The 23,717-nt window shown below is 45.5% G+C and overlaps 1 protein-coding gene and 1 long non-coding RNA gene across 3 annotated transcripts in view; one reads left to right on the top strand and one right to left on the bottom strand.

The window, feature by feature from the left end:
• Positions 1 to 22,389, bottom strand: part of DLAT (dihydrolipoamide S-acetyltransferase) — a 39,162-nt gene extending 16,773 nt beyond the window's left edge. The window contains exons 1-8 of the mRNA XM_017343359.3: positions 21,562 to 22,389; positions 21,037 to 21,138; positions 19,743 to 19,867; positions 19,434 to 19,584; positions 15,703 to 15,829; positions 11,342 to 11,529; positions 8,915 to 9,068; positions 1,300 to 1,367 (exon numbers count right to left, since the gene is read on the bottom strand). Of these exons, the coding sequence (XP_017198848.2) occupies positions 1,300 to 1,367; positions 8,915 to 9,068; positions 11,342 to 11,529; positions 15,703 to 15,829; positions 19,434 to 19,584; positions 19,743 to 19,867; positions 21,037 to 21,138; positions 21,562 to 21,840 (1,194 nt within the window). The 5' untranslated portion in view covers positions 21,841 to 22,389. The remainder of the gene's footprint in view (positions 1 to 1,299; positions 1,368 to 8,914; positions 9,069 to 11,341; positions 11,530 to 15,702; positions 15,830 to 19,433; positions 19,585 to 19,742; positions 19,868 to 21,036; positions 21,139 to 21,561) is intronic.
• The window catches only part of LOC127483215 (uncharacterized), a 31,216-nt gene continuing 29,354 nt past the window's right edge, over positions 21,856 to 23,717 (top strand). Inside the window, exon 1 of one of the 2 annotated variants that reach the window (XR_011390668.1) lies at positions 21,856 to 21,995. This is a non-coding gene — a long non-coding RNA (uncharacterized lncRNA). The remainder of the gene's footprint in view (positions 21,996 to 23,717) is intronic. The other variant, XR_011390669.1, reaches the window with a different exon arrangement.

Below are 23,717 nucleotides of genomic sequence, written 5' to 3'. Positions count from 1 at the left end.
CAAATCAGATCTCCCATGTGGGTAGCAGGAATCCAACTACTTGTGGGCCATCACTGTCTGCATCGCAGGGTGCACATGAGCAAGAAGTTGGGATCAGGAAAAGAGCCAGAACTCAAAGCCAGGCACTCTGATATGGGATGCAGGTGTCCCAACCTAGCAGCTTAACTGCCATACCAAACACTTGACTTTGTCAGTGATTTTTATAGATGCAAAGTAAAAAGAATAAAAGTTTTATAGAATAAAAGCTATTTTCTAACTACAGAGAACAAAAGAAACTTGTATTTAGACTGCTATAGAGCTTAAATGTTTTTTACTGAGAATTCTAAAATCATGTTTTAAGTGTCATTCTTTGACTCAGTATATTCAGTAATTAATCTATGTCAAAATAACTTTGTTATTACAAAATTATCTTCAAGAAAAGGAGTCAAGGCATTGTAAAACTGAAAGAATTAAGAAACACATAAACCAGCTAATCCATTACCCAAAAAATGTTAAGAAAAAACAAGGACAAATCTTTCATTATAAAGCAAACACCTAAAGAAATACATCATTTTCCTTACTCCTACTGATTCTCTTGACACCTTACAAATCAAAAATGAGTTGGATATACGGATTTGATCTCTGAATGGACTAACCACACAAACCTTATAAATCAACTCGCAAATGTGTTTTGAAAACAAGGACCAAATGAGGAGAAAATGTATCTGAAAAATTCCAGTATCTTGGGGCCAGTGTTGTGGTGCAGTGGGTTAAACACTACCTCCAACACTGGCATCCTACATGGGTGTTGGTTTGAGTCCCAGCTGCTCTACTTCCAATGCAGCTCCTGCTAAGGCACCTGAGAAAGCAGCAGAGGGTGGCCCAAGTGCTTAGGCCCCTGCACCCATAGGGGAAACCAGATGGAGTTCCAGTTTCCTGGCTTCAGTCTGGCCCAGCCCCAGGCATTGTAGCCAACTGGGGAGTAAACCAGCAGATCGAAGATTCTGTGTGTGTGTGTGTGTGTATGTCTCCCTCTCTTTGTAACTCTGCCTTTGAAATAAATAACTGAAAAAAATTTTCAGTATCTCTACTCAAAATATATTTTGGATTTCATGTCAGTGTAATACATCACCTTTAATTTTGTATGAACATTTTAGCACACAAATATCTAGATACTGAAGTCACTGAAAGTAGAAGAAAGCATGATTCTGGATAAGCTACTTAATTCATAAATAATGTCTAAGAAGCAGGACAAAGTACTTTGAAGGGACAAACTATAAAATAAACAAACAAAAAATACATGAGTAAGCTGTAACTCACAGGAGCAGCTTTAGTAGGCACAAAAGAGTCAATGTCTTTCTTGATGATTCTGCCATCTGGTCCTGTCCCTGGAAGAGATACATAAATACCACATATACGATGACATACTGCTGGTTCCCCAAGATCAACCTGTAATCCTGAAGTACAAGCTCCTAAGGGTTTGCTACAAAAACACTCTGAAGGGATCACAACTTTAAACCCTGTCTCTTAAGGTTCTTTCCCTGAGAATGCCTACCAATTTTTTTTTTTTTTTTAAGATTTAGTTATTTGAGGGACAGAGTTACAGTTAGAGGAAGAGACAGGGAGAGAGGTTTTCCATCTACTGGTTCACTCCCCAAATGGCCACCAATGGCCAGAGCTGGGCCAATACAAAGCCAGGAGGCAGAAGTTTCTTCTGGGTCTCCCATAGGGCTGCAGGGGCCCAAGCACTTGGGCCATCTTCCACTGCTTTCCCATGCACATTAGCAGAGAGCTGGATCAGAAAGGGAGCAGCTGGGACACGAACTGGTACCCATATGGGATGCCAGCGCTGCAGGCAGAGGCTTAACCTACTATGCCACAGCACTGGCTCCTACCTACAAACTTTTGCTAACTACTTTAATTCCAGAGTCCCCCTTCTTGATTGATAGTGGTCCTTTTAACTACTGCACTTTTTTTTTTACATATTCCTCTTTAGAGTTTTATCTAAATTATACTTTTTTTTAATCTTCTTTACTTTTAAATTGGAAAAATACTGGCATAAGGATAATGCTGAGCACAGTGTATTTATGCCTTCAAAAGGAAAACTAGGGGCTGGTGCTGTGGCGTAGCAGGTAAAGCTGCTACCTACAGTGCCAGCATCCCATATGGATGCCAGTTCAAGTCCTGGCTGCTCCACTTCCAATCCAGCTCTCTGCTACAACCTGGGAAAGCAGAAGAAGGTGGCCCAAGACTTTGGGCCCCTGCACCTGCATGGGAGACCTGGAAGAAGCTCCTGGCTCCTGGCTCCAGATCGGCCTAGCTCCAGCTGTTGCCACCGGGGAGTGAACCAGCAGATGGAAGACCTAACTCTCTTTCTCTCTCTCTCTCTCTGACTCTGCCTCTCTGTGATTCTGCCTTTCAAATAAATAAATAAATTTTTTTTTTTAAAAAAAGGAAAACTAAATGCCTCCTCCTCCTTCTTGTTAGTGGCAAACAAGCAAAACACCCTTTCTGAACCCTAAAAGAGATCTCATTTGGGATCCAGATTCACTTCACCATGCAGAATTCCCTTTGGGGTCAGGCATAGAAGTTAAGAGATGCTGTTTGGGACACTTCCATTCCATATCAGAGTAGCTGGGTTTAAGTCCCAGCTCTGCTCTGGATCCCAGTTTCCGGCTAATATATACCCTGGGAAGGAACAGGCGATGGCTCCAGCAGCTGGGTCCTTGCCATCTACACAGGAGATCTGGACTGAGTCCCCAGCTTCCAGTCTTGAGCTGGCCCAACTCCAGGCACTGCTGAGCGAACCAGTAGATGGAAGTTCTGTTTAGCTATCTCTTCTCTACCTATCAAATAAATTGAAATGTTTTTTTTTAAAAAGAATTCCCTTTGTAGAGGGTTGACAGATTTGGCAACAACTGCTTTGGACCAATCAGGCAAATCAGTTTTTTTCCCCAAAAAATAGCCTGAAAAACTCTCAATTGCAATTATCTCATCTTTTTTTTTTTTTCTTTTTCCCTTTATTTTCTTTTTTCTCTCTCTTTTTTAAAATATTTATTTATTTAAGAGAGAGAGAAAGGGTCTTCCATCTACTGTTTCAGTGCCCAGATGGCTGTGATGGCCAGCACTGGGTCAGGTTGAGAGCAGGAGCTCCAATCCAGGTCTCCCACAGGGTGGCAAGGACCCAAACACTTGGGCTTCTGCTGCTTGTCTCAGGCTGGATGGGAAATGGAGCAGCCAAGCCATTAACCATGCCCATGTGGGATGCCAATACTGGAGGTGACAGTTGTCTCACTACACTACAATTCTGGCCCCCAGTGGTCTTATCTTTAGAACCATTCATTCCCTATATGTTTTCCCAACATTCAGAGCTTTCTCACAGTAGTCACAGTGGCCTGTGTTAGAGAGAAAGAAGGAAAACAAGTGCAGTGACACACATAAGAAAGGACTGCTAATGTTCTCTCAAGAGCTGTGACTTTATTTTTATTCAACTTCCCTCACTCTGCCCATCTCTCACCTCTTAGATTCAATTTTTTTTTTTTTATTGTTTTTTGACAGGCAGAGTGGACAGTGAGAGAGAGAGAGAGAGAGAAAGGTCTTCCTTTGCCGTTGGTTCACCCTCCAATGGCCGCTGCGGCTGGCGCACTGCGCTGATCCGATGGCAGGAGCCAGGTACTTCTCCTGGTCTCCCATGGGGTGCAGGGCCCAAGCAGTTGAGCCAATTCAAGTCCTGGATGCTTCACTTCTGATCCAGCTCCCTGCTAATGCATCTGAGAAAGCAGCAGAAGACAGTCCAAGTGGTTGGGCCCCTGATGTCTACATAGGAGACCTGGATGGAGTTCCAGGCTCCTGGCTTTGGCCATTGTGGTGATTTGAGGAGTGACCAGTAGATGGAAAATCTTTCTCCCTCTCTCTCTGTAACTCTGCCTTTCAAATAAATCAATCTTAAGAAAAAAGTAAAGGAAAGAAAATGGATAATGAGGTAGGTATTGTGGAACAGGGGGTTAGGCTGTTGTGTGGGTCTGTGCACCCCACATTGCAGTGCCTGGTTCCAGTCCTGGCTGCTCTGCACTTGGGGAAAAAAAAAAAAAAAAGTTTTATGTATTCAAAACGCAGAGCAACAGAGAGGCAGAGACAGAGAAATCTTCTATCTGCTGGTTCAGTCCCCAGATGACTGCAACAGCCCAGACTCAGCAGGCTGAAACCAGGCTGAACACTATCTGGGTCTCCCACATGGGTAGTAACAGTCCAAGATCTTGGGCCTTCCCAGGCATATTAACAAGGAGCTGGATGGAACTCAAATCATCACTCTTAGGGGATGCCAACATTGTCACCGGCAGCTTAACATGCTACACCATAACACAGGCCTCTACTCTGCACTTACGATCAGCTTCCTGCTAATGTAGGAGGCAGCAGGTGATAGCCTAAGTACTTGGGTTTCTGCCACCCATGTGGGAGAACTGGATGGACTTCTTGTTTGGTCAGTTCTAACCCTGGATGTTTTGAGTATTTGGGGTGTGAATCAGCAGACGAAATCTTTCTTTCTCGCTCTGTCAGTCTTTCAAATAAACAGTCTTTTAAAAAATAATGGATAGTGATGTGAAAACCGCTTTGCCCCAAAGAAATATAAAACACTATATTAGCAGCTTTGAGACTAAACTCTGAACATCAAGATTTAGGTCTTACACAGATCTTCCCTAAATGATTACATCGTGGTCAAATTTGCTAAGCAGTCTATCCCCCTAGTCACTTGTTCCCTAATTCTCCCCTAATTGGGGTGCTTCTTCTCTTACCTCAAGTTTTTCATGGTTGGGATGTAGGGTTAAAGGTCCCTAGTTCTCCTAAGCACTTAAATCTTCCTCCTCTCAAAAAAACCTCAACTCTCTTTGAAGTTCATGCTATCTGGCTCTATAACCTATGCCTCTCTGCTATCTGTCTCTCATCTACCAATTCACAATTATTCTCATTCACTCAAGTTAACTTGAATTCTGACCCACTGTCTTCTCAGGAACCAACATTTACCCAAGTCCAGACTTTTAAATTTTCACCTTCTCAGCTCTAACTTTCCCTTCCCATCCATAAGAGCATCCATTTATCTTGATGCAAAAAATCTAAACTCCATCTATAAATTTTTCATAGTAAGCATTTTCCACAAACTTTTTGAAGACCCTTTCTATGTACTGATTTCAAACAAAATTCTGCATCAAAATAAACTTTCCTTTTCATTCCAGTTTCCACAAAATTTTTGAAGTACCACCATACCTGTATATCTCTCATACCTAGAATTCAAGCAACCCTCTCTATGACTGCCATCTTTGGGGTATAATAAAAAATAAAAACTTCCAAAAAGTTTGTAGAAAAGTGGAATTAAATAAGTTTACCTGGGTACAAAGAAAATGTTGAAATCTCTGAACAGTTTTTTCATAACACAAATTTCCCATGAATACACATTTCCACAGGAGTTCATCCAGGTTCCTGGCTTGAATCTCCTAAAAGTCTTAGAATTTCCTGAACGATAAGTGTCTTACTAGTCACAACAAGTCTGTATCCACACATCACAATTTATGCTAATGAGATAATAAGGGTGGAGGCCTAAGACAGCATCCACGTTAGGGGATGATCAGCAGAAAGATCAAACACAAGATTGTAGGGCGAGAACTTTCAGTCTCTTTTCTCTCCTCTCTATATCCCTAACTCCAATTCCTGGGAGGGGAAGACCAGAGACCAAGTTCAATGACCACTGGTCAATGATTTAATCAAGCAACTCTTTGTAATGGAACCTCTATGAAAATAAAACTTTGAGGGGCCAACACTGTGGTACAGCAAATTAAATTGCTGCCTGCGACCCCAGCACCCTATACTGAACAGCAGTTTGAGTCCTAGCTGCTCCACTTCCAATCCAGTTCCCTGATAATGTACTTGGCAAAGAAGCAGAAGATGGCCTATGTGCTTGGGACCCTGCACCCATATGGTAGACCCAGAAGAAGCTCCTGGCTCCTGGCTCCTGTCTGGCCCAGCCTAGGTTACTGTAGCCATTTGGGGAGTGAATCAGCAGATGGAAATGCTCTTTCACTCTCTGTTACTCTGCCTTTCAAAAAATCTTTGTTTTTAAACATTTATTTTACTTGAAAGGCAGAGTTACAGAGAGGGAGATGGAGAGGCAGAGAGATCTTTCATCTGCTGGTTCACTCCGCAAATGGCCGTGATGGCTAGAACTGGACTATTTCGAATCCAGGAGCTTCTTCTGGTTTCCCATGTTGGTGCAGGGGCCCAAGGACATGGGCCATCTTCCACTGCTTTCCCAGGTACATTAGCAGGGAGTTGCATTGGTAGTGGAGCAGCCAGGACTCGCACTGGAGCACATATTGGATATCAGTGCTCCAGGCAGCGGCTTAACCTACTATGCAACTATGCCAAAATAAAAATCTTTAAAAAAATAAAATTTTTTGAAGGGGGCCAGTGCTATGGCATAGCGAGTAAAGCTACCACCTGCAGTGCCAGCATTCCATATGGGCACCAGCTCAAGTCCCGGCTACTCCACTTCCAGCTCTCTGCGATGGCCTGGGAAAGCAGAAGAAGATGGCCCAAGTGCTTGGGCCACTGTACCCACATGGGAGACCCAGAAGAAGCTCCTGTTTCCTGGCTTCAGATCAGCCCAGCTCTGGCCATTGTGGCCATTTGGGGAGTGACCAGAGGATGAAGACCTCTCTCTCTGCCTCTGTCTCTGTAACTTTGCCTTTCAAACAAATAAATAAATCTTTTAAAAAAAGATTTATTTTATTTATTTGAAAGAGTTACAGAGAAAGGTAAAGACAGAGAGAGAGGTCTTCCATCTGCTGGTTCACTCCCCAGATGGCCACAATGGCCGGAGCTGTGCCAATACGAAGCCAGGAGCCAGGAGCTTCTTCCAGGTCTCCTACATGGGTGCAGGGGCCCAAGGACTTGGGCCATCCTCTACTGCTTTCCCAGGCCATAGCAGAGAGCTGGATGGGAAGTGGAGCAGCCAGGACTAGAGCCGCCACCCATATGGGATGCCAGCGCTTCAGGCCAGGGCTTTAACCCGCTGCACCACAGTGCCAGTCCCAATAAATAAATCTTTTTAAAAAATGTTTTTTGAATTGCAAGATTCAGAGAGCTTCCAGGTTGGTGAGCACATCCTGTGCAGGAAGGGTGATGTGGGAAGGTGGCATGCCCAAAGAGGGTGTGAAAGCTCTGTGCACCTTTCTCTATGATACCTTGCCTTATGCATCTATTTGCCTGTCCATGAATTGTATCCTTCATAATAAAGTGATAACAGTAAGTAAAGTGCTTCTTTGAGTTCTGGGAGTTATTCTAGCAAATTATTAAACCTGAGGAAAGGGTCCTGAGAACCCCTGATTTTTAGTTAGTCACACATACAGGAGGCCCTGGGACTTGCAGCTGGAATCTGAAGTAGGCACTCTTGTGGGACTAAGCTACTTACTTAAATCTTTCCATGGCTTCCCACTGTATTTTAAATAAAATTCAAACTCTTGATCATGACCTGTAAGGTCCTTGATGTTCCTCTCATCCCTGTTTATTTCCAACCTCATGCACTCCCACTAGGCTCCTTCACTTACTGTGCTCCATTATCACTGGCCTTCTTTATGTTCCTCAAACAACCCTCACTGTTTCCCCCTTCAGGGTATACACTGTTGGTCTCTGTCCAAAATGTTCTTTGCCCAGTTCTTCACGTGGTTGGCCCACAGTTGATTCCTTCTCACCTTTGGGTTCATATCAAATGTCACCTCATCAGAAAGATCTTCCCCAACCGCCCTGAAAGTAGTTATGACCACACATCTATCTACTCTGTCACACACTAGTGTAACTACTCAGCTTATTTCTCTTAGCATTTATATCCCCTTATTTAATAAGAAAAAATTATCATGTTAGCTAATACCTAGATTACACTTTCTCTGTGCAAGTGCTACTCATTAATTTGTTTAATCCTCACAAATTTTAAGACATTATTTTTATATTCAAATGAATAAATCAGGACAAAAAGGTCACAGAGTTAGAATATGACAGAGTTGACAATGGAATTCCAAGCATTTCAGTTCCAGAGCCAACATCCCACATGGGCACCAGCTCAAGTCCCAGATGCTCCACTTCCAATCTAGCTCTCTGCTGTGGCCTGGGAAAGCAGTAGATGGCTCAAATCCTTTGACCCCTGCACCCATGTGGGAGACCAGGAAGAAGCTCCTGGTTCCTGGCTTCGGATCAGCCCAGCTCTGGCTGTTGCAGCCATTTGGGGAGTGAACCAGCAGAGAGAAGACTTCTCTCTCTCTCTTCTCTCCCTCTAACTTTCAAATAAATAAATAAATCTTAAAAAAGAAATAAATGCATAGGCTAAACAATAATTTGCCTAAAGACATATTACTCAGCAAACAGGCCAAGATTAAACACCAAGTGGTCTGATTCCAGACTCTACTCTTTTCACTAACCTGTACTTCTTTTTGGGGAGAAAAAAATGGATAAGCACTTTCTCCTGCCCTTGCCTTAAGGAGTTTCAGTTCAGTTCTACATGAATCTTGTTATTTTTAAGTCATTTTAAATCACCCAACGTCATGCTTTGTCTTTTATAGCTAACATTCAGTCAACCTTGCATTAACAAAGATTTTTTAGTATTATATGGTCAAGTCCTATAATACAACTTTGCTGAACAAGCACGTACATTTTCACCAACAGTTAAGAGTTCCCATGAGCAGAGAATGAAAAGAATCTAAATTGTAGTGGCAGACTAAATAAAGCACAATAACAATTTCCCTACTCCTATGGGAGAAGATATTTCCTAGAGACATTTCCCTCTGTCACCCTCTCCCTACTGTCCCAGTTAAGACAATTACATACAGTTGAACTCACTGGTCTTAAGGAGGAAATTCAACTGACTTTTCACTCTCCGTAGAAACAGACTTACCTTTTACTTGTGTAAGATCAATGCCTTTCTCTGCTGCCAGCTTCTTTGCCAGAGGGCTGACAAACACCCGTCCTTTTGGTCCAGCAGGAGCAGCTGGCAAGGCGGCTGAAGGTGTAGGGGCAGAAGGCTGAGGAGTTGGAGCAGCTGTGGCCACCTTTCGAAAAAAGCTACAAATTATTGATTCATCACCACAGAGACCGGCCTGAAAGATTCGGTTTCCATTTTATAAAGAAATTAAAACTTAATTAAGCAATGTTCATCTTTTTTAAAAGATCAGAATGAATTTTTTTTTAACTTTTAACCAACACAATATAGCAAAATGAATGGCAAGGACAATTCTTTATGTCCAGGACAGAATAAAGTTATCTTACTCTGTAAGGATAGGGAAATTTTTTTTCTGACAAGGGTCATTTGGATACTACAAAATTAAAAAATACTACAAAAAATAAAAAATCAACTTTAAAATGAGCCTACTATAGATTAATTGAATTTTTTTTTTTTTTATTTTTTTTATTTTTTTGACAGGCAGAGTGGACAGTGAGAGAGAGAGACAGAGAAAGGTCTTCCTTTGCCGTTGGTTCACCCTCCAATGGCCGCCGCGGCCGGCGCGCTGCGGCCGGCGCACCGCGCTGATCCGATGGCGGGAGCCAGGAGCCAGGTGCTTTTCCTGGTCTCCCATGGGGTGCAGGGCCCAAGCACCTGGGCCATCCTCTACTGCACTCCCTGGCCACAGCAGAGAGCTGGCCTGGAAGAGGGGCAACCGGGACAGAATCCGGCGCCCTAACCGGGACTGGAACCCAGTGTGCCGGCGCCGCTAGGCGGAGGATTAGCCTAGTGAGCCGTGGCGCCGGCTTAGATTAATTGAATTTTGAGTTCCACCTACAGTTGCCTTTGCAGGGCCAGACAAGATAATTTCATGGGCCTTATACTGATAACAAGCTGGACATTTCCCACCCTGTCTATGAGTGGAATATAATACTTCTAACCAATATATAATATCCCTACAACCTTTTTTCATTTTAATCTCATATCACTTCTTTATTCCCATTCTTCTGTACTTCCAACACGGTTTTTGTTTTTACCTTACCTAATTTCAAAATATAAAATGATGGAAGGTTCCATGTTCAAAGTATCTTTTTTTTTTTCTTTTTTTTTCTTGTTTTTGACAGGCAGAGTGGACAGTGAGAGAGAGACAGAGGGAAAGGTCTTCCTTTGCCATTGGTTCACCGTCCAATGGCCCCACGGCCGGCGCAATGCGGCCGGTGCACCGCGCTGATCTGATGGCAGGAGCCAGGTGCTTCTCCTGGTCTCCCATGGGGTGCAGGGCACAAGCATTTGGGCCATCCTCCACTGCACTCCCTGGCCACAGCAGAGAGCTGGCCTGGAAGGGGGGCAACCGGGACAGAACCCGGTGTGCCGGCGCCGCAAGGTGGAGGATTAGCCTAGTGAGCCGCGGCACCGGCCCAAAGTATCTTAAATCAACATTGCCACTTGCCAGCTCCTCATAAACACCCAGCAATTAGGAATCAGGTTTTCTCTGACAGAAATGTGTACCTCATCTAAAGTCGCATAACTCTAGCATCTAGAATTGTCATCATACATGTTATTTGGCTTGCAGTTAACACAAGTTCATGTTATAGATCAACAGTGTATGCTACGACACATATAGTGGCATACTAAATTCTATGCTAAACAAGTCATATTCTGTCAATGTATTACAAAGATATGCTTGTTCCTCTATAATATGTAAATACCAACAGGAATGAAAGTGACAGATTATCTGGTAAATTAAACAGAAAATGCCAAATGAAACCTTACCTTCCAGAAGCATATCTACACCTAAAGCAGAAAGAGATCATGTCACCTCACATTTGCTCTCAGCAGGACTCAAGATAGCAGGCAGAAAAGAGCTATAAGAAAAAAACTGGCCGGCGCCGCGGCTCACTAGGCTAATCCTCCGCCTTGCGGCGCCGGCACACCGGGTTCTAGTCCCGGTCGGGGTGCCGGATTCTGTCCCGGTTGCCCCTCTTCCAGGCCAACTCTCTGCTATGGCCCGGGAGTGCAGTGGAGGATGGCCCAGGTGCTTGGGCCCTGCACCCCATGGGAGACCAGGAGAAGCATCTGGCTCCTGCCTTCGGATCAGCACGGTGCGCCGGCCGTGGCGGCCATTGGAGGATGAACCAATGGCAAAGGAAGACCTTTCCCTCTGTCTCTCTCTCTCACTGTCCACTCTGTCTGTCAAAAAAAAAAAAAAAAAAAGAAAGAAAGAAAAGTAAAAGAAAAAAACTATCCACCCTGAGGTTAACAGTGCAGCATGACACACCCTCTAGAGACAGCCACAAATGTCAATGAACTGTCTCCCTCATTCACAGGATCTTGGCGTTGAAAGGAATGCAGGGCATCACCTAATTCCAGGAGTATGCCTACCGGGGGTGGGACAGGTGGTGGTGCTTGCGGTTTTAAATCAGCCACTTCAGTCGGCCTATAGTCAGCAAATGCCGATATATCTGCTTCTTTTTCTACAATGATACAGAGTGGTGTTCCTAGAGGGACATCTCTCGTGCCTTCAGGGATCAGGATTTTTGCCAGATAGCCTTCTTCCTGCACTTCAAAACCTGAAACAGAGAGGGGAAACATTATGGCACTTAAAAGAACCCACTACCCCTCCAGACTCACAGCACAGTTTTAAGCTAAAGGCTTTTCTCCTGGCTGTAGTACCTTTTTGCATGCTATCTAACCTCTGTGTCTCTGTTTCCTTTTTTAAAAAAAAAGATTTATTTATTTATTTTGAAAGTCAGAATTACAGAGAGAGAAGGAGGGAGACAGACAAAGAGACCTTCCACCTGCTGCTTTACCCACTATGCCTCAAGGCTGGCCCCTCTATCTCACTTTCTTGACTTTTACAATGAGGATAATAGTACATTTGACCCTTTATAGCCAAAGGTCTGGATCCTCATATTCAAAGAACCTTGGGTTGAAAAGGTTACATTACTGCTGACATGTATGTGGGGACTTCAAAAAAGTTTGTGGGAAATAAAATTAAAATTTCAAAAACAAATTTTGCAAAACTTTTTGGGGCAGGCATTGTGGCATAAAAGGTAAATAAAGCCACTGCCTGAGACCCCAGCATCCCATACGGGTGCCAGTTTATGTCCTAGCTGCTCCAGGCTAATAGCTTGGGAAAAGCAGCAGCAGATGACCCAAGTGTTTGGGGCCCTGCTACCCACGTGGGAGACCTGAATGAATCTCCTGGCTCCTGGCTTCAGTCTGGCCCATCCCTGGCCATTACAGCTATCTGGGGAGCAAACCAGAGGATGAAAGAGTGCTCTCTCTCTCTCTTCCTCTATCTCTGTAACTCTGATTTTCAAATGAATAAATAAATCTTTAAAAAAATTTAATTCCATATGAATGTTTCTTAATTCACATTTTTCCGTGATTTTTTTTAAAGACTTATATATGTATGTATGTATTTGAAAGAGCACAGAGAGTGGGAGGGAAAAATCTTCCACCCACTGGCTCACTCCCCAAATGGCTATGAAAGCCAGGTCTGAGCCAGGCTGAAGTCAGAAGCCAAGGACTCCATCCTTGTCTAGTACATAGGTGGCAGAGCTCAAGGACTTAGGCCAACTTCTGCTGCCTTCCGAGGCACATTAGCAGGAAGCTGGATTGAAAGCAGAGAAGCCAGGTCTCGAATTGGCACTCCAACAAAGGAAGACAGTGAGGTAAACAGCGGCTTAACCTGCTGTGCCACAATGCCAACCCATCCATGAACTTTCTGAAGACCCCTCATATTATGTAGTTACGACTATGATGGCTGCATCTACCCTGAACATGTACAGACATTGTTTTCTGAAACCAATCTCCCTTGGATATTGAGGAATGATCATCTGCTAAACCTGAGTTTTCCTTATAAAGAGTGGTTAATTAAAAAAAAAAAATCTACTTGAAAGGCAGAGCTACAGAAAGAGAGGAAGAGACAGAGGGAGAGAGAGAGAGAGCTCTCCCATCTGAAATGGCCAGGACTGGGCCAGACTGAAGCCAGGAGCCCAGAGCTTCATCCGAGTCTCCCACATGGGTACAGGGGCCCAAGCACTTGAGCCATCTCCTGCTGCTTTCCCAGGCACACTGGCAGGAAGCGCAATTAAAGTGGAACAGCTGGGACTCAAAGTGATGCCCATATGGGATGCCATATGCTTTACCTGCAACGCCACAATGCTGGCCCTGAGTGGTTAGTCTGACAGTTATTAAAAAACATCGCCAACAGCAGCCCCCATACTGACTCATCCAAAACAGTGTCAGCTGTACTGCTAGAGATCAGGTCTACATGGATGTCAAATTAAGAGAGTTACCAAGATAGTAATGCAGCATTTCAGCCCTAAAAGAATACACCAGTATTATATTAAATACTGCCATGGGAAGACCATTACTGGGATTTCTCTGGTGTTAACAGCTTATATTCCACTTAGCTACTACTCTTCTTGCAAGGAACTCAAACAGTAAGAGTTACAAAAGTAAAACAAAAAGAAGCCATCGGAGAGGCTAAGTACTGCCTTCCAGATCTTTGATTTCTGTGATACTGTACCTCTCCTTGCTAAATATATCTCTGATGAATACTTCCACTTCCCTTGAGAATTAAAACTCAAAAAAGGGGTCCAGTATTGTAGGGCAGCAGGTTAAGCTGCACACTGAGATGTCAGCATTACATATCAGAGTGCTGGTTCGAGTTCCTGCTGGGTTTTGTTTTGTTTTTGACAGGCAGAGTGGACAGTGAGAGAAAGAGAGACAGAGAGAAAGGTCTTCCTTTGCCATTGGTTCACCCTCCAATGGCCGTCACGGCCGGCGTGCTGTGGCCGGCGCACCGCGCTGATCTGATGGCAGGAGCCAGGTACTTCTCCTGGTCTCCCATGCGGGTGCAGGGCCCAAGCACTTGGGCCATCCTCCACTGCACTCCCGGGCCACAGCAGAGCTGGCCTGGAAGAGGGGCAACCGGGACAGAATCCGGCGCCCCGACAGGGACTAGAACCCGGTGTGCCGGCGCCGCAAGGCGGAGGATTAGCCTAGTGAGCCACGGCACCGGCCAAGTCCCTGCTGTTGCACTTCTGATTCAGCTTCCTACTAATGTATCTGGGAAGGCAGCAAAAGATGTCCCAAGTGGTTGCCCCCCAACAACCATACAGGAGACCAGGATGGAGTTCCTGGCTCTGGCCTGGACTATACCTGGCTATTGTGGACATTTAAAGAGTGAACCAGCAGGTGAAAGATCTCTCTCTCACTCCTTTTCTGTCACTCTGCCTTTCAAATAAACAAATCTTTAAGAAAAAAAGACAATTATGTTTAAAAAGAAAAGGCACTTGGGCCACAATAAAGTTTAGAGTTTGATCAAGATAATATTTCTCTAATGATTAGAGCCTCTAGAATAACAATCTCTATAGTGAGAGTGACATTGATTGGGGAAGCAAATCTAATTCCAAAGTTTTATTTGCCTTTATTTTTTTAAAAATAGAATACTCTCTTTAAAAAAAAAATCTTACAGGAAGTACAATATGCAAAGAGATAAAAAGGAATTGTTCTGGTGAAGTGTGAGAGAAAGCAGGACACCGTAGGGTCTTACTCTTTACTTCTCCTTTGCCCTTAGGAGCCATTATGAAATGATGGGGTTTTAAAAGACAATCTGGGGCTGGCGCCGCGGCTCAATAGGCCAATCCTCCGCCTAGCAGCGCCGGCACACTGGGGTTCTAGTCCCAGCCGGGGTGCCGGATTCTGTCCTGGTTGCCCCTCTTCCAGGCCAGCTCTCTGCTGTGGCCCGGAAGTGCAGTGGAGGATGGCCCAAGTCCTTGGGCCCTGCACCCATGGGAGACCAGGAGAAGCACCAGGCTCCTGCCTTCGCATCAGCGCGGTGCGCCAGCCACGGCAGCCATTGGAGGGCGAACCAACGGCAAGGGGAAGACCTTTCTCTCTGTCTCTCTCTCTCACTGTCCACTCTGCCTGTCAAAAAAAAAAAAAAAAGACAATCTGGGGGCTGGTGCTGTGGCATAGTGGGCTGAGCCTCTGCCTGAGGTACCAACATCCCATATGGGCACTGTTCAAGTCCTGGCTGTTCCTCTTCCAATCCAGCTGGCTGGGGAAAGCAGTGGAAGATGGCCCAAGTCTTTGGGCCCCTGCACCCATGTGGGACACCCGGAAGAAGCTCCCGGCTCCTGGCTTTGGATCAGTCCAGGTCTGGCTGTTGTGGCCATTTGGGGAGTGAAACAGCAGATGGAAGAGCTTTCTTTCTGTCTCTCCCTCTCTGTGTGTGTGTAATTCTACCTCTCAAATAAATCTTTAAAAAAAACCAACATGTCAACAAGGGCATACATGAAATATATGAAACTATGAAAACAACTTAAAACCTAAACCCTGGTTTTAATTTTTTCTCAAAGTCATCTTAAGTTTTTTGGTGTTTTCCTACCCTGGTGATGAAATTTTCTCCTGTTTTCTTTCTTTGTTTTGCTGAGTTTGAGAACAGTCATTCTTACATAGCTTGTCAGTAACATAATAACAAAGCTAAGAAGCAAACTCTGGCCTTAGAATAATCTCTGAGTCGGCATACCCTTGACTCAGTGAGTGCAGTATGGAACTGACAAATCTGTCCAGGCACATTTTTGTTTTTGTGTAAAACACCCTGTCCCAGGAAATGAACACTAAGAAGTATAAAGTTTTCATAGTATCACTCACTCATTTACAGGAAAGGATGGCAATCCTCTTCCTCACTGGAATACTCAGTGTCTCAACCATTAAAGAAATCTCACCTATAGTGGCCTTGTCAGTCTCTATCTCTGCCAGTAAGTCTCCTTCATTTAGCTTTTCACCCACTTTTTTTTCCCATCTCTGAACTGTGCCCATGGTCATGGTGGGAGAGAGGGCAGGAAGAAGTACCTGTAGAAACAAACATATTACTGCTTAATACTAGGACATCTTGGGCATAACAGAACTCAGGCAAGTTTATGTAATATCATGGAATGACAGTAACTATGACAATCCATATAGTTATCACAGCAAAAGGTCAGTGCCTCAACAGCTTCCCATGGGCTAAATCATTCTTCAAATACTAACCTTTATGATATCTAATCCAGCACATGACAAATATTTCTTTCAGACAGCTAAAATTACTTCCTCAGTTAACTAAGCACAGAGCACCTTTTCATCTTTAAAAAAAAAAAAAAAAAAAAAAAAAACAGGTAAGGATGGAACATTTTTATTTTATTTTCAGAATGATCTTGGTCCAGATCATTCTGCCATAATTTTACATTGCTCTGCACTTAGGCATCTGTCTCTTCACACATAGGTAACTGCATGTGTTCCAAATTCTCAGATATCTTCCCAAGATTAAAAAAGAAATATATGTATATATACAAAGAACAGTTGTTTGGTGACTATAGTTAATAACAATGTATTTTAGGGGCCGGTCCCATGGCTCACTTGGTTAATCCTCTGCCTGCAGTGCCGGCATCCCATATGGGCACCGGGTTCTAGTCTCGGTTGCTCCTCTTCCAGTTCAGCTCTCTGCTGTGGCCCGGGAGGGCAGTGGAGGATGGCCCAAGTGCTTGGGCTCCTGCACCCGCATGGGAGACCAGAAAGAAGCACCTGGCTCCTGGCACAGGATTGGCGCAGCGCCGGCCATGGCGATCATTTGGGGAGTGAACCAACACAGGGAAGACCTTTCTCTCTGTCTCTCTCTCTGTCTACAACTCTACCTGTCAAATAAAAAATTAAAAAAATTAAAATAAGTAACAATGTATTTTATTCTTGAGAATTGCTAAGAGGAATGGATTTTTGAATGTTCTCACATACACAAACACACATAATGGTGAGTATGTAAGGGAATCCATATGTTAATTAATTCACTTCAGCCATTCTACAATGTACTATTTCAAACAGCTCGTGGAAAATGTGTATTATGAAAAAACTATGCATGGATTTCAAAGTTTCTTGCACCAAAATATAAACATATTTTAATTCTATTTCTCTGCAAATATTTTTAAGTATTTTTATACAGATATCAAAATATAAACATATCTATAATGAAAATATATCAAATTTTCACTCGACAATTTAATTTTTTTTTTTTGACATGCAGAGTTTGACAGTAAGAGAGAGACAGAGAGAAAGGTCTTCCTTTTTCTGTTGGTTCACCCCCCAAGTGGCCGCTATGGCCGATCTGAAGCTAGGAGCCAGGTGCTTCCTCCTGGTCTCCCATGCGGGTGCAGGGCCCAAGCACTTGGGCCATCCTCCACTGCCTTCCTTGGCCACAGCAGAGAGCTGGACTGGAAGAGGAGCAACCGGGACAGAATCCGGTGCCCCAACCAGGACTAGAACCCAGGGTGCTGGTGCCGCAGGCAGAGGATTAGCCAAGTGAGCCGCGGCACCGGCCAATTTAATTATTTTTAAGAACAAAATAGAGCAAAAAATTATTATAACAGTCATTTCCATCCCAACAAAACACAAACACCAGACTAGTTGATTAAATTAAAATCGCTGGGGCTGGCACTGTGGCGAAGTGGGTTAGTGCCCTGGCCTGAAGCACCAGCATCCCATATGGGCGCCGGTTCAAGACCAGCTGCTCCAACTTCTGATCCAGATCTCTGCTAAGGCCTGGGAAAGCAATAGAAGATGGCCCAAGTCCTTGGGCCCCTTCATCTGCGTGGGTGACACGGAAGAAGCTCCTGGCTTCAGATCAGCGCAGCTCCAGCCATTGCTGCCAATTGGGTAGTGAATCATTGGATGGAAGACCTCTCTCTCTCTCTACCTCTCCTCTCTCTGTGTAACTCTTGACTTTCAAATAATTTTTTTTTTAAATCGCTTTCTTACAGGGGGAAGGTGCTAAGTGTTCTTATGTTCTTTTTTTTTTTTTTTTGACAGGCAGAGTGGACAGTGAGAGAAAGACACAGAGGGAAAGGTCTTCCTTTTGCCGTTGGTTCACCCTCCAATGGCCGCCGCGGCCAGCGCGCTGCGGCCAGCGCACCGCGCTGATCCAATGGCAGGAGCCAGGAGCCAGGTGCTTTTCCTGGTCTCCCATGGGGTGCAGGGCCCAAGCACCTGGGCCATCCTCCACTGCACTCCCTGGCCACAGCAGAGAGCTGGCCTGGAAGAGGGGCAACCGGGACAGAATCCGGCGCCCCGACCGGGACTAGAACCCGGTGTGCCGGCGCCGCTAGGCGGAGGATTAGCCTAGTGAGCCGCGGTGCCGGCTTCTTATGTTCTTAAAGCTGTACATACAAAACACATGAAATGTTATCTTTATATAAATAAATCTGAAAAAAAGCTGCTTCCTTGTTTATACGGTTTGTGTGTCCACTGAATTTGGATGTTATTCTGTAAATAAGGATTTCATTTGCTGTCTTCTTAGTCTTTTGTAACTAATTAGAAATAGCATTATAATGAAATAAAAATAACTTCATTTGGGGAGCGGGTCAGCAGATGGGAGATCTCTTTTCCCTCTGCCTACAAATAAATAAATAAGATAAAGGACAGCTAGTTTTTTATTCACTTCCAATACCTAAAACATACATAGTATTACCCAAATATCTAACAAATATCTAATAAACGAATTTAGTTTCTTAAAAACTGATTTAGTGGCCGGCGCCACGGCTCACTAGGCTAACCCTCTGCCTTGCGGCGCCGGCACACCGGGTTCTAGTCCTGGTCGGGGCGCCAGATTCTGTCCCGGTTGCCCCTCTTCCGGGCCAGCTCTCTGCTGTGGCCCGGGAGTGCAGTGGAGGATGGCCCAAGTGCTTGGGCCCTGCACCCCATGGGAGACCAGGAGAAGTACCTGGCTCCTGCCATCGGATCAGCGCGGTGCGCCGGCCTCAGCGTTCCAGCCGCGGTGGCCATTGGAGGGTGAACCAACGGGAAAGGAAGACCTTTCTCTCTGTCTCTCTCTCTCACTGTCCACTCTGCCTGTCAAAAAAAATAATAAAATAAAATAAAATAAATTAAAAAAATCTGAAAAAAAAAAAAACTGATTTAGTTAAGACAATCAACAATGATCGCACTCACTGCCTTCAACTTTGATGCAATGCTATTACATATGTCTAGTCTATACTTTAGTTTTTCACTGTTGGTTTTCTCATTTATGAATACTATAGGACTACTTCACCCACTCTTGGAAAATAGACCACCACGCTCATCAACTGGGGACTTTCATTCCACAGACAGCAGGTCTATTATAACTCCTACATGTACACAGAGTAGAGAGAAGTAAAAATTCTGCTCAGAATCTGTGACATAATGTTCTTGAGTGGGAAATACAGGTATTCTGCGTGCTACTCCAAGGCTGAGAAATGTTGAAGGAACAGTTCAAGTTCACCTGGATACAATTAAGAAAAAAAGTTGTCAATTTTCATATTTAAATCCCTGTATACTCCAAAAATGACAGAGGTTAACCACATTTAATGCCAGTTTCCAAAATGTAACAGTCTTCTATGAAAAATAATGACTAAATAACAAACCATCCAGAGCAGACTCAGAGGCTGAGCCTCACCTGCATGTGAGGGGGATATGAGCTCCCAGGAGCCTGAGCAGAAGGTGGAGGAGGTGAAGCAGCGGGGGCCGGTGCGGGGGCCGGTGCGGGGGCTGGTGCCGCTGCAGCGGAATCCAGCGTGTAATTCTTAAAGGCCTCAATATCCTCAGGCCTAAGGAAGAGACAAAAGGCATAAATGTAAGAGGGTCATCACAGATTCAGCTCCCACAGAAGGAGTTTTCCAAAGTCTTTGACTCATTATCTCTTAATTCTAAAATTAAAATACACCCTAAGTATAGAAGTTTCATGAATTATGGGAGTATTACTCACTTTCCAACTGTGATACAGATGATTGCTCCCACTGGAACATCCCTGGTACCTTCAGAAACAAGTATCTTTGCCATGTAACATTCCTCCAGGCTCTCAAACCCAACAGTGGCTTTATCAGTTTCAACCTGTTAACACAAAAAGCAGTATTGGGGGCTGGTGCTGTGACGCAGAGGATTAAGGCCTTGGTCTGCAGCACTGGCATCGTAAATGGGCACCAGTTTGAGTCTCAGCTGCTCCACTTCTCATCCAGCTCTCTGCTATGGCCTGGGAAAGCAGTGGAAGATGGCCCAACTCCTTGGGCCCCTGCACCCATATGGGAGACCTGAAGCTCCTGGCTCCTGTTTTCGGATCGGTCCAACTCCGGCCATTGCAGTCTTCTGGGGAATGAACTAGAGGATGGAAAACCTCTCTCTCTCTGCCACTGCCTCTCTATAACTCTGCCTTCTAAATAAATGAATAAATCTTAAAAAAAAAAAATCAGTTTGACTGGAGGCTGTCATTGTGGCATAGCAGGTTAATCCTTCAGCTGCGACAATGGCATCCCGTATGAGCACCGGTTTAAGACCTGGCTGCTCCACTTTCAATCTAGCTCCCTGCTAATGTGCCTGGGAAATCTGCAGAAATGGTCCAAATGCTTGAGCCCCTGCACCAATGTGGGAGACCTGGAAGCTCCAGGCTCCTAGCTTCTGCCCAGTCCAGCCCCAGCCATTGCAGTCATTTGGGGAATAAACCAAAATATGGAAGGTATCTCCCCCCACCCCATAACTCTACTGTATAAATAAAAATAATTAATTTAAATTAATAGAAATCAGTTTGACAGGCTGCTGACAACTTATCTAAGCAATATTCTCTAGTACCAAAGTTTTTTTAAGATTTATTTGTTTATTTGAAAGCATTAGAGAGAAGGAGAGGCAGAGAGAGGGGTCTTCCACCCACTGGTGGACTCCCCACAACTGCCAGTGCTGAGTTAGGCAGAAGCCAGGAGCCAGGAGCTTTATTCTGGTCCCACAAATGGATGGCAGGGGCCCAAGCACTTGGGCCATCTTCCACTGCTTTTCCAGACCATTAGCAGGGAGCTGGATTAGAAGTGGAGCAGCCGGGACCCGAACCAGCGCTCTTGTGGGATGCTGGCATTGCAGGTGGCAGCTTGCCCCACTATGCTGTAACACTGGCCCTCTGATACCAAGTTTTGAAAACCATCTCAGTTTCTAAACCAAGGGGCTAACTACTCATGCAGAAAGACAACGTCCAGTCAGTCTCCTCTAACTCATCTCCGGATTTTCAAACCACTTACCTCTGCAATTAGGTCACCCTCATTGATTTTTTCCCCTTCTTTTTTTTCCCACCGGGCTATGGTGCCTGCCTGCATTGTGGGGGAAAGGGAAGGCAATGGAACCTGGAAGAGAAAAAGGAGAAAACACCGAATTTATAAGTAGTTACTCAACTGTCGATATGGTTTAAAGTTGCGTTCCACTCAACTTCATGCAAAGGACTTCCTGAGTCCCGTTACACACCCGGCACGGGGGACACAAAGGAAGCTCCGGCCCTCCGGGAGCACAGGGGTCCCAGTGACAGGCTTCCTCCTCCAAGCCCTGTGGGTCTCACCAAGCACGAATCGACAGAGGGTTCTGCAAGCAGCCCCTGGCTTGGAGCGCTCCTTTCAATGGAACACACCCCTGGAACCGCGGGAGCTTGGACAAGCAGCGATGACAGCTACTGGGAGAAGCTGCGAGATCCCTGAGGCCTCCGAAGGATTCCGAGACCAAACGGCCTGCCTGAAGGACAGCCGTGTCCCGAGAAGGGCGAGTGGCGGTCTCACCTTCTGATGCGGAGGGAGACTATAACAGCGCCGGCCGGCCGAGCCCAAAAGCTGCAGCAGTAAGCGGTTCCGCGGCGTGGCGCCAGAGCTGGGGCTCCACCCGCACAGTCCCCGGACCCCGCCATACACCGCGGTTGCTCTGCTGCAACGAGCCGGAGCCGGACCAGACTGCGGGGCCACGCACGGAGCTCCGGGTCCCTCCCGCAAGGCCGTCCACCGAGCCCCGAGTCCTGCCCTCGGGGCGGCATTCTGGGCCCGTCGCGCACAGACGCGCCACATAATGCCACCGACTCCCGCAGCCCACAACCAGCAGCGTCTCCGGAGTGACCTCCGCAAGAGCAGCACGGCTCTGCCGTCAGCCACTCCGCGCTGCCGCAAGCTGTCGTAAAACGGGCTCCGGAGATTCACTCCACCCCCTTCCCCAGGCCGAGAAGGTGAGGCGTTGGACCCCTTCCTTCCTTTCCAAGAGCTGGCCGGGGACGCGACGGGTGCTTCCTCGTGGCCGCGGGGCAGGGTTGTTCCAGTCCAGTCCCGGCGGACGCGAGTTGGGGAGAAATGAGGGGGAGGGAGTGGAAAGTGTTCCTGAGGGTAGTACGGAGCCTAAAGAGACGCCGGGACCACGGCCGAAAGGCAGTGCCGTGGAAAGGCGGAGAAAGGCGAATGGGGGCAGAGTGGTCTGAGAGGGCTGGGTTGCCTGGGCTGGCCACGTTTTGAGGAAAAGCTGGGAAGCAGGAAGCAGAGGATTTCGCCGAGGTGCCCTTCGCTTCTGCGAAGCCGAGTGACCTAGGGACTTGGGGCCCCGCTCAATGAGAGCTACATGGGTTAAAAAAAAAATTAGTTTCTGGTTTGTAGCCCCACCGGGAGCTGGAGTGATCAGGCTTTCCAGCCCCAGGGTGCCAAGGACCGCCAAGTAGAAGATCCATCTCTACATTCTGTTGTGTGAAGATTCCAGTTCACAAAACGGATTTGTGCTAATCCCGAATTTGAATAGCTACAGGTTCTGCTTGAAGAGTGTACCAAAACTGAACCGTAAGGCAGTGAGGTGAGAAAGAACGTCTGTGTCGTTTGGATGTCTCCCCAGACTTTGGCGTAGTATACCGGGTACGCAGTGGGGGCCGAATGCGTAGCTTTGGAATTAATGAGTGAAACGCCGTCTAAACACTTCTATTGTAGGGTTATCATTTCATAATTAGAAAACACTTCATCATTGCTAAGCTGAAGCGGATATAAGATTAGGAGAAAGCCGGTACCGTATTTGTATCACCGAGTCCTCAGTATGCACACAGCCCAAGAACACAATAAGAAATTAGAGGAAAAATAATTGACAGATTTAACCTTGCTAGCAATTAACTCGGAAAAATAAAATAGGAGATACGATTTCATACCTACTTAAGTCAGAAATGTTTAAGGAGGCACAGCTGCCTAACATAAGTGAGAAATAAAATTTCAAGATTAAGAAAAATGTATTTGAGATATAAAGAGTAGGGCAATTATATTGTTACAGTTACATAAAACCATACTTATGAGTAACCAAAGCAGCAATGGAAGAATAATTTAGTGAAAGGGCTTATCCTGTTAACTTTATTATAATAAAGTATTTTAACTCTCTTGAATTGACTAAATACCTTGCTATTTCCCACTGCATTTAAATTTTTTAAAATATTTATTTATTTGAAAGGCAGAGTTACAGAGAGGCAGAGGTAGAGAAAGAGGACTTCCATCTGCCGGTTCAGTCCCCAGATGGCCGCAACGCCAGAGCTGTGCCGATCTGAAGCCAGGACCCAGGTGCTTCTGGGTCTCCCATGCTGGTGCAGGGGCCCAAGGATTTGGGCCATCTTCTGCTTTCCCAGGCCATAGCAGAGAACTGGATCAAAAGTGGAGCATCTGGCTCGAACCGGCACCCATTTGGGATGCCGACACTGCTACCCTCTAAGCCACAGCATGCGCCCCTGCATTTAAATGTAATCACTTCACAATTACTAAACTTATGCTTGGGTTGCCAGCATCTCATTGGAGTGCACAGGTTTTGGACTTCCAATTCCAGCTCCCTGCTAATGCACACCCTGAGAGGCTCAACTGCTTGAGTCCCTTCCACCCACATGAGACCCAGTTTGAGTTCCAGGCTCCTGACTTCAGCGTGGCCCAGCTTTGTCTCT

The sequence above is a fragment of the Oryctolagus cuniculus genome, chromosome 1, assembly GCF_964237555.1.
Source record: "Oryctolagus cuniculus chromosome 1, mOryCun1.1, whole genome shotgun sequence".
Taxonomy (NCBI): Eukaryota; Metazoa; Chordata; class Mammalia; order Lagomorpha; family Leporidae; genus Oryctolagus; species Oryctolagus cuniculus.
The sequence above is the reverse complement of the archived record's forward strand: the minus strand, read 5'-3'. Positions and strand labels throughout refer to the sequence as shown.